The sequence below is a fragment of the Lycorma delicatula genome, chromosome 4 (assembly GCF_047948215.1).
Source record: "Lycorma delicatula isolate Av1 chromosome 4, ASM4794821v1, whole genome shotgun sequence".
Classification (NCBI taxonomy): domain Eukaryota; kingdom Metazoa; phylum Arthropoda; class Insecta; order Hemiptera; family Fulgoridae; genus Lycorma; species Lycorma delicatula.
The window spans coordinates 27,461,894-27,475,537 of NC_134458.1; the positions used below are offsets into that span (position 1 = coordinate 27,461,894).

At 30.4% G+C, this 13,644-nt stretch overlaps 1 protein-coding gene across 6 annotated transcripts in view; it reads right to left on the bottom strand.

The window, feature by feature from the left end:
• Positions 1-13,644, bottom strand: part of Naus (cortactin binding protein N-terminal like nausicaa) — a 112,583-nt gene that overhangs the window by 67,109 nt on the left and 31,830 nt on the right. For all 6 annotated transcript variants that reach the window (XR_012756052.1, XR_012756054.1, XR_012756055.1 and 3 more), the window contains exon 7: positions 11,136-11,350. Coding sequence is in view for 2 of the 6 variants with exons in the window: in XM_075362576.1 (XP_075218691.1) it covers positions 11,136-11,350 (215 nt within the window). In the remaining 4 variants the exon portion in view is untranslated. The remainder of the gene's footprint in view (positions 1-11,135; positions 11,351-13,644) is intronic.

Consider the following 13,644-nt stretch of genomic DNA (forward strand, 5'->3'; position numbering starts at 1 on the left):
CATGCAAGGAGACTCTATTTGAAGTTTCAAAAAAATTACCACGTAAAGCAATAAAAATTGTACTTCCTTTCATTTTCATTGCCTGAATGTAAAATAAGAAAATTTTATCATAAGAGAAGCAGGTTTAATTTTTTATTATATTACTTTTCTTTTTTTTTTGATCCCTAGCTGGCGTTTGGATTGGATTGACTATGCTGCTGTGGGTGCCAATGGTTGTCTGATTCTTTAACAAGAAGCTTCCATGTATGACGATCCATGGTTGGTGACCTGGCCTCATTAAGGTTTGGCCTGCAGTTTTTTTATATCATCATCGACCTACTTGATCCACATTTTCTTTGGAGCTGTTCATTGGACTCTCCTCCAATGAACAGGTCGTTCATGCCAGAGGAGTTTGTATGGTAGTCGGTTTCCACTCATTCTGCAGACGTAGTCAAACCACTGCAGTCTTCGTTTTTGAATATGTTCCTCGATTGTTGGCTGTTGTTCACAGCAATGGTAGATATCTTCATTTTGGATGTGATCATGAAGTGAGACTGATGATCTGGTGTAGGCATTGCATTCGGAACACTCATTGCATCTTAACACATTATATTACTTGTTGAACTTCAAACAGGTAGCAACACAGTCTGACTAAGGTTTGGATATCGACATTCTTTCAAAGAGGTTGATTGAGCAAATTCAAAATTTACATTTTTATAGGTTGGTGCTTCTTGTATAACCATCCAATTGCAACTGTTGATCTAGTCAACAGATGATCATGCTTGCTTTTTGAGTGATCAGTCAACTAATCTATACAAATTTTACATCAGTCCCTAGACAAAAATTTAACAGTGCTAGCGCTATGATTATCATTTATTTTTTTATTGATAGAGTACTATCAGAATTAGCCACTAATAAATACCTACAGTATGCAGTGAAAATACACCCAGTGCCATTTATGTAAGTGATATACAGGAACCAGTTTATAAAATGTGCTTTTTGCTGTTGGTATTTTACCTACTTCATGTGATTTGATCTCCAACATGTTACTCCCTCAGACATTCCAGATGTTGCAGAACAATCAAGTTATAAGGAGATGAAGTTTATGTTCTTATCCTGGACCGAAGTGTTGTTACAGTTCTATTTAGTTTTTAACCATAATTTTGTGCTTATGTTTATTATTGCTTATGTTTTATATATATTTAATAACTAATGAGTAAAATGAGTTTAAATTATTATAATGTTTACTGCATATGCATTACTTGGTAAAGACTGTATTACACTTGGTAAAGACTGTACGCAATGCATGATTTACCTACCAATGAATTACCTATTTTTACCAAAAGCTGAAATAGTAATTTTTGTTAAAATGGCCATCATATTGAAACCAACAATCAGAAAATTTTCAAATAACACTTTCTGTTATTTAACAGGTAAAACTCTCTTCATTAATACAGCTACACACCAATAATTATTTTTACATGATATAAAAATTAAAATACGGAAAATTAAAATTCCATAACCAGAAAACAGGTGAAAAAGTAATTTTTCTACATAATATGCTATAATTTTAACAAGTTTTCTTCAGATAAACTGAAAACTTTATACCAAATTAAAATAAAAAAGAAGGTAATATTGAATTATTTGGTACACCAGCATCCCTTTCGCGGCTTCGCCCATGCTATATGCATACAGAATTTTAAAAATTAAAAACAGATTTTTATTAACTAGGTGTGGGCTATTGGTCTCCGAGTTATCACTAATCACAACTTACTGGATAAAACAGACTGTAACTTTTCAATAAAATAGAATTACATAAAACTGATCACTGAGAGAACTATAAAAAATCTGGGAAAATTATATTCTTATTTTATTGCCTGTTGGTATCAAGATTATCTGGTTGTTTGAATTTCCATTTCTGGAAAATTCTAAATTTAATTAGCCATGGGAGAAACACTCTAAATGTTGATCCACTTAAACGTGATTGAAAGTTTGACCTTGCGACTTGTTAAAAGTAATGGCAAAAGAAACCCTGACAGGGAATTGTAAACATTTAAAGTGAAATGGTAGATCTGTAGGGATCATAAGGATTCAAAAAATAAATGCAATCTCTCTTGTCACTAGCCTAGTAAAAATTACAGCTTCAATGATACTGTTATGCACAACTCTGATCTGTAGTCTGGTACAATTACACTAACTGGGAGGTTGAAGGTTACATAACATGATTGGAGAACTAACTTTTAATTCAGCGTATGAGGTGGAAATCCTGATGGATTGAGAGTATTAAGAAACTCATTCAGATAATGAACTACACCATCGGTGATTAAAACTGTATCAATAGACAGATATTCACGGAAATTACTGTCTAATTTTTCAAGAATGATATTTATTTCTTCTGCCGTTATATTCCTCGTGAAATTATGGATTTTTCACACAACAAAAAATACAAATTATTCAATAAATCTGAAATATCAAGAAAAAACTTCAGAAATCAAATCAATTACTAACAATCTTACCTATCTTTTGATTGACAGTTATATAACCGTTATCATTTTCAATAGTTCCACCACAAATTTTCAATAATGCCATCAGAAATTCAGGGTCACTTCCCCCAAGATGAGCTCACAAGTTTGTGTGTAAACTGAGTTTTTCGATATTTTTCCAAATATTCCAGTCAATTTATTCAGGTACTCAAATGTAACATGGTACACCTCCATAAATAGAGTGAATCATTTTCAATAGTTCCACCACAAATTTTCAATAATGCCATCAGAAATTCAGGGTCACTTCCCCCAAGATGAGCTCACAAGTTTGTGTGTAAACTGAGTTTTTCGATATTTTTCCAAATATTCCATTCAATTTATTCAGGTACTCAAATGTAACATGGTACACCTCCGTAAATAGAGTGAATCAGTTCTGCTGAGGGTTAGACCCTGTGCGCAGATCTGGATATAAAATTTACAAACCATACAATATTGTACAAAAAAAAAAACAAAAAAACTAAAAAAACATACATATATATATATGTATATATTAACTTAAAAAAAACAATTCTTTTGTTATTGTGTTTGTCCATATTTCCCTCTGTACTAATATCTCAAAGACAAAAGTATAAAAATCGTTTAAACCAAGAAATACAGAATAAAATAATGCTTCTTATCTTACTTACGCTTATTATTTTTTTAATAGAGGTTTCAAGGTTTTTCCTCAACTTAATTACTTAATTGAGTGCAGTATTATATGTGTGGCTAGCCACATGATAAAAAATTTTTAATTTTATATATCTTTTAATATATTATAATTTTAATGTTTGAATTTAATGTGCGATTTGAAAAAAAAATGATGATGATGAGAAAACCTCAAAACCGCTATTAAAAAAAGAAGCATAAAGTAAGAAGCATTATTGAATTCTATACTCTTGGTGGTAAACGGTTTTTATACTTTTGTCTTTTTTATATATAAAACAAAATTTAAAAAAATTATTTACTAACTTCTAACTACTAAGAACTTTTCTTTTTTTATTATTTACTTAAAATATATCATTTTCGATTTATTGCATTAAAACCAAATTTTTTATTTTATTTCTCACTAATGTGGATTTGACTGATAATGCTTTGTACGTACTGGACAGTCTATTGAAATCTAATATAGCAAGCAACATATACATGATTTTTTCCTAATGTTCAATCTAATAATTGGCAAGTTCGGAGATTTGTTTCTAATAGTGCTATTTGATGTCAGAAATTTATTTTTTAATTTTTCATAGTGAATGCTTAACATAAATATAATATAGATTTGTTTTATTGACAGAGGTTCTTTAACAGTATTTCTTCCATTATCTGTTATTTTTTTCAAAATTTTGTTTTGAAGTTTGATAGTAAGTTTAATGCATCATCATACGCTGATCCCCAAGCTATTATACCATAGCTACTTTTAAACAGTCTGTAGTATAAGGAAAGCAGCATCTTTTGAGTTCAAAAGCCTTGAAAGCTTTGCAAAAATAAACAGCAAGTATTTTGTCTTTTTGGTTAAGTTTTCTATATGTTCATTCCATTTTAAATGTGAATCTATAATTATTCCTAAATGCTTGGTATACTAACCTCCTTTTATTTCATGATCTTGAATTTTTACAGAAACATTTGTGTAACTTGTAGAATAGTTTGACTACAGTCTAAAGACTGCCTATTCAATATTTATTGTTAATTGGTTTTCAATTAACCATTCATTTACAAGAGCAACATACGTATTAACTTTCCCAAAAGTCTCTTGCCAGGTTTTTTCTGAGCTTAATGCTAATGTATCATCAACATAAGCGAAACTACATACTTAGGTAAAATTTTGAAGATGTCATTCATCAATATCAGAAACAGAAGTGGCCCTAGTATTGCTCTGAAGAACACCTATGTTTACATTTTTTATATCACTTTTTGTTTTATTTTTTACAGTTTTGCACTGTCACTTAGCAATAATTTGTGTGCTATATCTCTTACTACATATTTGTATAGTTTCTTTAGCAAACTTTTATGACTGATCATGTTAAAGGTTTTGGTAAGATCAATGAAAGCAGAAATGATTGGAACACTAACAAATTTAACTATTACAGATTTTTTTCTGTTAAATTTGCCAAATCTTCGTTAGTACCTACACCTTTTTTCAAACCATAATAGGCTTAATGATATTACATTACGTTTCACAAAGAATTCTATTTATTATCTGATAAAAAGTACTTTTTCAGAAACTTTAGATAAATTTGAAACCAGTGCAATAAGATGATAATTTGAGATATCACTTTTCTTTTCTGATGGGAATTAATTCCGCTGTTTTGAATTGCATAGGAGTGATGGCATTGATTTATTTATATAGCAAAGATTCATTATATGTGATATTGTTATACATATTAATTAATTAATTTATTTATTTTTTTTTTTAAATATCTGTATGTATTCCATCGACCCCCCCTTTTTTTATTATGTTGTATATTTCATTTCTGTCTGTTAGATTCAAAAAGATTTGAGTCAGAGACTGTTTAAATATTATCAATGTATTGCTGCTTATCTGATTTTGTAACTTTTCTGCTAACTTTACTATGATTTTGCTAAAGAATTTATTATTAAACTGATTTGCAATTTCCAGCTGATTCAATAGTACTGCTCTCAATCACTATATTATTTATAAAATTTTTTTCTTACCTATTTTATTATTCACATAGATCTATATTATTTTTTTATTACTGTCACTTGCAGAATGGAAGCTAGTTTTGATCGCACAACTCTTTGGCCTTGTTTACTAAAATATTCAGTTTGTTTGCATATTGCCTACATGCATTTTTCAAGTTTAAGTTAGTAATATTTTCTTGCCATTTTCTGTACAGATTTTTAATTTTACAAAACTTTATTAAACCTTTAGTTATCCAAGGTATTCTAGCTTATCTTTTTTTGCTTGTTTTACAATTCTGTTTGTTTGTTAAAGAGTCTAAAGCCAATAAGGATCTGTTTTGTGCTAGTTGTCCCAATTTTCCAGACAAAAGAATGACATTAATTTATTATAATCAACAAAGTAATAATATTGTGTTGCTCTAGAGACTTGAGATTCATAATCAAGATGGATTAACATTCTGTAAGATTGTAATTCAATATATAAGACTGATATTCAGTATTTTTTGTTTTTAAAAATATATTGTCTATACAAGATCTGGAACCAATGGTTAGAAGATATTCTCTTGCTAGGTAGTTGTGTATAATTTTCTGTACCAGTGTCTAATTTTAAAATGTCTGCATCGAAATTTCCAATAACAGCATGATTACAATAATTTTTGTTTGAATCAAGAAAAGATTTTAAAAGTTCAATCAATTCTTGCTTTTTGATATCTTGGCATCTGTAAATAGCACTTATTTTAATTATTTTTTCTTGATTGTTTTTAATAATAGCACGTAAGATTTTTAATGTACCTATTGACTCGGCTTTGGTTTTGTATATAAGCGATTTTTTTTTTACATAAAAAACTGCTCCATTGGCCTGGTTTACTTTGATTTCATTATAATGTAAATTAGAATTATTTAGTTGACAGAATGATGGGCATTTAAGATACTATGTTTCAAAACAAAGAATTTAACTGGTTTGATGGAAAAACTGTTGATTAGTATTTCTAATTTTTCTAGGTTTTTATTTAAGCTAAGAATATTCTTGAGTAAAACAATTAATCCATGTACGTTATTTATCTAAGCATTAAAATGTTGAACGTTTTAACAAATTTCTAAGATATTCTTATGTCATAAAATTTACTGTAAAGATCGCTATAACTCATAACAAAAAATATGTAAATTAAAATTAAGTCTAGAAATTTAAATTACAAATCTAATTTTGATAACTAATCGCAGAGAGTAACTAATCAAAATAAAGTTTATTTTTTGTACTACTCCTAGTAAATAGTTTTACATATCTTTTCAATAATTGATTAACAACCTGCTAAGTAATTAAAGGGTTTCTATTAGATGTTGTTTTACCAACTGCAAGATTTCCAATATTGGTTTCTGTATTTAATTCATTCTGTAGAGTATCTCCATCATCACCTTCTTTATAATCAGTTACTTCTGTTGATTTTACCATGCCTAGGTAACGTGAGTAGTAGATTTCACTGGATAGCCAGTGTTTGCAATAACATTGTTAGTTTTGGATTTGAAACTTTCACACTGCTGAGTATCACATGTTATGTGTGATGTTATGATTTTTTTTTTAAATCTTTAACATACAGTTTGCACAATTAGACTGCTTGGCACGATCATAATCATTAGCTTGATGATTTTGTGCACAGTATAAGCACTTTGGTGGATTTCTACACTTTTTGGGGCTGTGATTACAACAGGAAAAAATATTACAAGGCATGAGATTGATATCATTGAACACTCTGTAACTTGGGTGTTCTATGTATAACCTACATTTATTATTGCTCACATGTTCATATAGATCAACTGAGACTTCTAGTATTGCAGTGTGTTGTTCGGACAATCAAAAATGTGTAAAACTTGACATTTATTTTAATAATTAACATTCCTCTCATTGATATCAAACTCAATAATTCTTTAGTCATATTACTTTTAATTCTAGTAATTGCTTTAAATTGTAATTTGTTTTAATTATAATCTTGTTTTTTTTTTCTTCTTGTAACATAACCTCTAAATTTTTCCCAATTTTTCTTCTAGATTTTCAGTTCTTAGTACGTCTTCATTTTTTTTAACATTTTACAATCGTAGATAAGTTTTTCAATTGGACTACCTTTTAATAGGTAGTATAATTTCATTGAATAATCTGAATGTTTGTGTATATACTGTACGTTTTCACTATCAGTGTTTAAATCAAACACAATGTCAGTTGTATGTATCTGAATGAGTGTTTTGGTTCTTACCACATCAGCATACGTAGAGTTATTTAATTCCAGAAATTCTATTTTTTTCAATTAGCAAAGCATTTTTGTCTTTGAGTTCAATTGTAAGTTGCTTGTAAAGACTTTAAAGATGCTTTTATAATATCAGCTTAGTTACCTTTTGGAATTACTGATAAGTCCATCTAAAATTTCCAGAAAAAATGAAGGTTACGCCACCCATAAGTTTATTATTCGATCCAAGAACTCAAACTGTTTGATCAATGGCTTCAATGTGAACCCTTTGACTCATTGTACTCAAACACCATATTATGAACGATGTTTCTAGATTTTTCCAAGGGAACCATTTTTGTGAATTGGACTAACAGATTGGCCTTCCCAAGATATATTCAATGATAATTTTAAAGTCAAGTAAGCAGTCCTACTTCCACTGAGAAGGGTCATTGCAATACCTGTTGATGCTAGAGCCAATACCATACCCCCTGCAGATCTTACTTGAGCCAGCAATAAATTGATTTAAAAAGTTTCCCAGTTCCACTAGAAGCAGCTACAAAAAAAACTACCTCAATTGTCAGTCACAATATTAATCACATTAAATGAGTATCTTGTCATCGACTAATTTACTTGTACAGTATTTTTTTAATTCATTAGTACCATGAGGATGCCTAAAGAAGTAATTATAAAGATTATCAGAGGTTTGTTCATCCTGAATCTGTGAATGTATTTCAAATTCAGTGAAATATTTTTCAGAAAGACAGACGACTATTTCAATCAAACCCTAATTAAAAATTTCTTCAAAATACATTAATTCCATGTTATTAAATTGATTGCATTCTTGATGTTGTACATTTTCTCAAGAATCTGTTTGAAACGTTTCCCATAAAATTATAGGTTCAGATGGTTGACAGAAAACTAAAATCATTGCAAATAAATCTCTAAACTTTGAGGCAGTTTGTGATATGCCGGAATCAGCAAGAGTACCTTTCCAATAATCATCATTTTCCAACAGACTGAGTGCATGTTAGACAGCTTTGAAAGTAGGATGATGATACCATTAATGGTCTTCAAGCTCTCAAATAAAGTCTGGCCTTGAATGTGATGTAATAATATCGTCAGGTGAAAATATTTAATTTGATTAGGATGAATAGTGTAAACTCTATCAAGTGCTGTATCCTTTTTGATTCCAGGATGGCCTTCAAGATCCTGTCCGTGCTTTCTTCTAGAAAATTTATTGTTAGACCATAATATCATGAAACTTCATAATTTAAAAGTGCAAAGTCAATAGCAAAATTGACTGATGAATACTATTAAAAAAATGCAGTCAGGGTTGTTTTCTATGGATTGCCAATAACTTATTGAATATTATTTTCAGTGAAGTAGACTCACCGATTATTTTCAAGATGTATGACTAAATAGATAACAGCTGGATATCTTTTGTGAATAGAAAAATTGCCAAAATGCTTCTGATGTACCTATGTAACAACCATTGAGAAAGTTGTTCACCTCATCTTTTTCATTCTGAACAGAAGACAAAGCTTGATCAGATCCTTTATTCACATACTTGCAGATATATTTAATTGCTTGGACTGAGTGACCATACTCAACGTTTATGTAAGCACCAAAACATCTTGATAGTGTAGGGCAATACGATAAAACCCAATGATTATCTATTCATACCACATTACCACGAATATTTACAGTAGCCGTATACCTTCAGGAAATCTGCGTCGATGAGAACATCGATACTAACTGCACCTCACAGATGTATATAATCTTCTGCGTGTAATTTCATCTCACTACGGCGTATGAAATTCACTTTGAGAAATCATTTTGACCACCACATCAGCACTACATTGATTAAATAATTTCCTGTAATAATGTGGGTAATTCAGATTGTGTTGTCTAACCATAAAATGCTAGGAATAAAATTGCCTGCAAGATACTGTTTTCGCCTGGTTAGTATTATTCTATTGTTGATACTGACACAATATCCTTCTTCTCCTTTTATTAACACCAGAAGGTACTGTAACAGATTATATGAATGATGAAGCCCAGAAACATATTGCAACTGACCATCATGACCATGTAACACAATATCTCTAGGACCTTTGCCTTCATCCACTAATAATGGAGCTATTTCATCAACTGTACGGGCTTTACATCGGCCTCTAGGTTTACTTACCAGAATCTGGTCAGCATGAATAATCAATTTCAGATTGTTTAATTCATTATAGATCTCGAATCAAGATTATAATTCAAACTCTGAATAAGACCATTACAATCTTGCAAAACATTTTGCTATGATTCAATGAGTTCACTTTTCAATGATAGACTTATATTTGATAGAGTTCAGATAAAATAAATCTTCAACAAATTTGGGAATATTTTCAGATTCAGGGAGTATACAAATCAAATGATAAACCCAGCCCTGTACTTTAAGAGCAGACATAAAATTCCCTTCTTGTATCTCTTTTGCTCAAATAATGTCATTTGAAATAGGATATTATTTTTTTTTTCTGGTGAGTAAACTGATAAAAAATGCCATTTACACACGCCTGGGCAGGCCCAGGCAGTATCAGACTCGCACAGGTTCAGCTGGATGACGTTAAGAACATGTGTATTCTTGAAAGCTGAACTTGATTTTGAACCCAGCATATACGTTGTTTTTCAAGTCTTTGAGAACACAAAGGCATAGATTCACACTGTCTACAATCATAAATTCTAACAGCCCCAAATGTCTTTCTTATTTATGACCTCACCAATCTAGGCATTATGAAAATATTAATATCATATTGAAAGTTGAACCTACTCCACCTATGTGTATGGCTTACCCTGATGAAACTTCTTAGTGTGATAAACTTGAACTGTGGTAATCATTCTGGGGGGTCATAAAAAAGATACAGTTAAATTTTATAATGATTAGTTCAGTAGTTTTTGCGGTTATTGGAAATAAACAAAAAAGATGTTACAGAAGTAAGCCAATTTTCTTTTCAAGTAGTTAGTTCATAGGATGGATGTAACCCTTCTAGACAAACGTTTTTCTTTAGTGCACAATATTTTATTTACTTATTTCAACAAATTCATTACAGATATTTCTGACCCAATTGCTTATATCATGTTAGTTACTCCAGTAATAGTAATAGTATCATTAATTTATTTACAAGTAAAGTTATTATTGAAATTGTAATTTTAATTGTTCAAGTAATAATAAATATTAATTTGGAACTATTTTATCCCTGAGCAAGGTGCTACTCTATAATTCCTAAACTTTAAATTTACTGCTAAAAAGAAGTGTGGTAGAAAACTGTGCTAGGAGTATCCTCCAATATCATTAATGAATGTGTCGTGCATGAAAGCTACATTAGTTTACATTGTGCTAATTTGAGATATTGTGGTCTTTTCATGACTGACCTGAAAGAGAAGATTTTATGATAAATTTTGTTTCAAGCTCAGGAAGACAACAGCGAAAGACACACCAAATGTTGAAACAAGCTTTTTCATGATGAAGTTATAGATCAAGACACAAACCTACAAGAGTTTTAAGAGTTTCAAACACGAAAAAATATATATAAAAATAATTTTTAAACAGGCATCACCACATTTTATCTTGTGAAAACAGTCATCATGTGACGGGCAACCACCGTTAGAAGAGAAAAATATTTACATTATTCCAATAAGTTCTGACTAATTTATAAAGACACATTATTACAGTTTACATGCAGGTTTAACTATACAAAAAGAAAATCTTTATATAATTATGAATCCATCAATAGGCTACCTGGTGTAGGTGTTGCAACTCGTGGAGAAGTTTGCGGAGGAATAATTGCAGGTTTAGTGGGAGGTTGGGGAGGTCGGGTATGTTGATGTACCATTGGTGGGCCAAGTGTGGTATTTGCTTGAAACATTGCTACCTGATGTGCTTCAACCAACTGCTTTTCAAGATTAGCAACCTCTCCTTTTGCTTTTTCTAACTCTAGTTCCAATTCTTTAACTCTGTAAAATAAAAAGAAAAACAATTATTTTACAAATAAGTTAAAAAATAATATTCCATTCATAGAAGAAATCTCATCATTTTACCTGATGGAGATGCACTTGGCTTTCACGAGTAAAGTATAGATTAACCATTAATTTCTTAGTTTACATTAACTGGGACAAATAAAACTGGTCAACATGATTTTTGTCTCACGAGTACCAATAGGTGTACTTAATGCAGTTTTTTATCCAGTTTTCAAATATGTATTTGGAATTTCTGCATCCCCACAGTTTTTTATTATTTTAATTTTTTTTAAATATTTTAAAACGTTTTTTGTTCATTGTTAGGTAAAAGCATCCAGAACATCTGACATTAGATATAGAGAACTCAGAATCTAATGGAAGTAAAGAAGAAAAAGAAACAGATTCTGATGATACAACTTTTGAACAAAGCAGTTCATCTGAGCCTCATTTGCTGACTCAAGAAAATCTTAATGATCTCATACGAGATTTAAAGTTATCCAAAAAACAGTCTGAAATGCTTGCTTCCCGGCTAAAAGAATGGAATCTTTTTCATAAAATACAAAGATATGTACTTATCGTAATCGTCATTCTGAATTTAGACTATTTTTCTGAATAAAATGGCTTAGTGTTTTATAATGACATTTCTTCTCTTATGGAGACACTTTGTAATGAACATAACCCAACAGAATGGCGCTTGTTCATCAATTTCTCTAAAGTTTAAAAGCTGTGCAGAAGCACAGCTTTTGGGATAGTAGGGACAGAAAAAACCATTTCATTAGAAAAGAATGGCCTAAACACAAATATCACTCATTCCTGAACAGAAAAATGTGAAACACGACCCATTGTGTAATCCTAAAAATGTGTATCTACCTCATTATATATCAAACTAGGATTAATGAAGAATTTTGTCAAGGCCACGGACAATACTCCTGGTTTCAAGTACTTAAAACAGAAGTTTCCTAAAATTAGTGATGCAAAAATTAAAGGAATATTTGTGGGTCCACAAATACGATCAGTAATAAATGAAAAATTTGAGGAACTATTGAGTCCACTGGAGAAAGCAGCTTGGCAAGCATTCAAAAATGTTACTCAAGAGTTTTTTTGGAAAATCGAAAGGCAGAAAATTACTGTGATATTGTCAGTGATCTTATAACATCTTATAAAAATTTTGGTTGTAATATGTCCTTAAATGTACACTTCCTGCACTTGCTTCTACATTTCTTCCTGGAAAAACTTGGCGCAGTGAGTGATAAGCATGGGGAACACTTTCATCAGAAGATTTCAGCTATAGAAAAGAGATATCAAGGCAAATGGAATCCTAATATGCTGGCCAATTATTGTTGGACCTTGGACCATCAAGAGCGATGCTCCACGTACAAAATACAGCAGAAAATTGTCATTTCTTACCACCTAGGTGAGTCAAATGTTTGAATATTATATAGTCAAGAATGCAGAAAGTATTAAAATGTTCAAAATTTTAAATGCCTCTCTCGAAAACCTTGCATGATGGTGAAAAACCAATATCATATTTGAATTCAGGAGAAAAAAATATTATCAGAATCACATATTTTTCTTCCTGAGATAAAAACTTCTTTTTTTCCCAAGTGTAATGTAAAATGATTAGGAGCTATTAATAAAATTTTTTTACATAAAACTTATAATCTGCTTATGCTCACTCTAGCTTAATCTGGCTCCAAACATAACAGAGGAATGTTTAAAAAAAGGAATTAATTATTAGAAAATACATTGTCACTCACCATTCAGTGTATGCTGCTTTAAAACTTTAGCTTTTAATAATTAATTGGGTGTATAGTACTCAAGAATTATTTACTTTTATGACTAAATTTATTTTCCGGTCTAGATTGTTATTAGTAGTGTTCAAAACACTAATTCAAACCAGTCTAGATGAACTGGTCCATGCTAAATTCAAATGTAAATTAAATTAAATCTACCAACAATATCAGATAATGCTTACCAGTAACAGTTGGATAACTTCCATAAAATCTTTCTTTTTCATAATGAAGTTGATGAGCAAACCTTCACACACCAATGCCAAGCATGGATACAAATAATGGCTCCATTACAACTTGGAGAGTTGAGCTGTGCACATCAATCTCCAGATAAACCCATTTTCAAAAAATTAATAACAAGATAATTAGAATAATAAATACCATTTTGTTTTCTACTTATTCTTCAATGTTCTGGTTTTCAATCCTTAATATATTATTTTCCTTTTAATCATAGGATGGCATAGGTTAATTTCAATAGTTTTTTTTTTTTAATATGAAGTA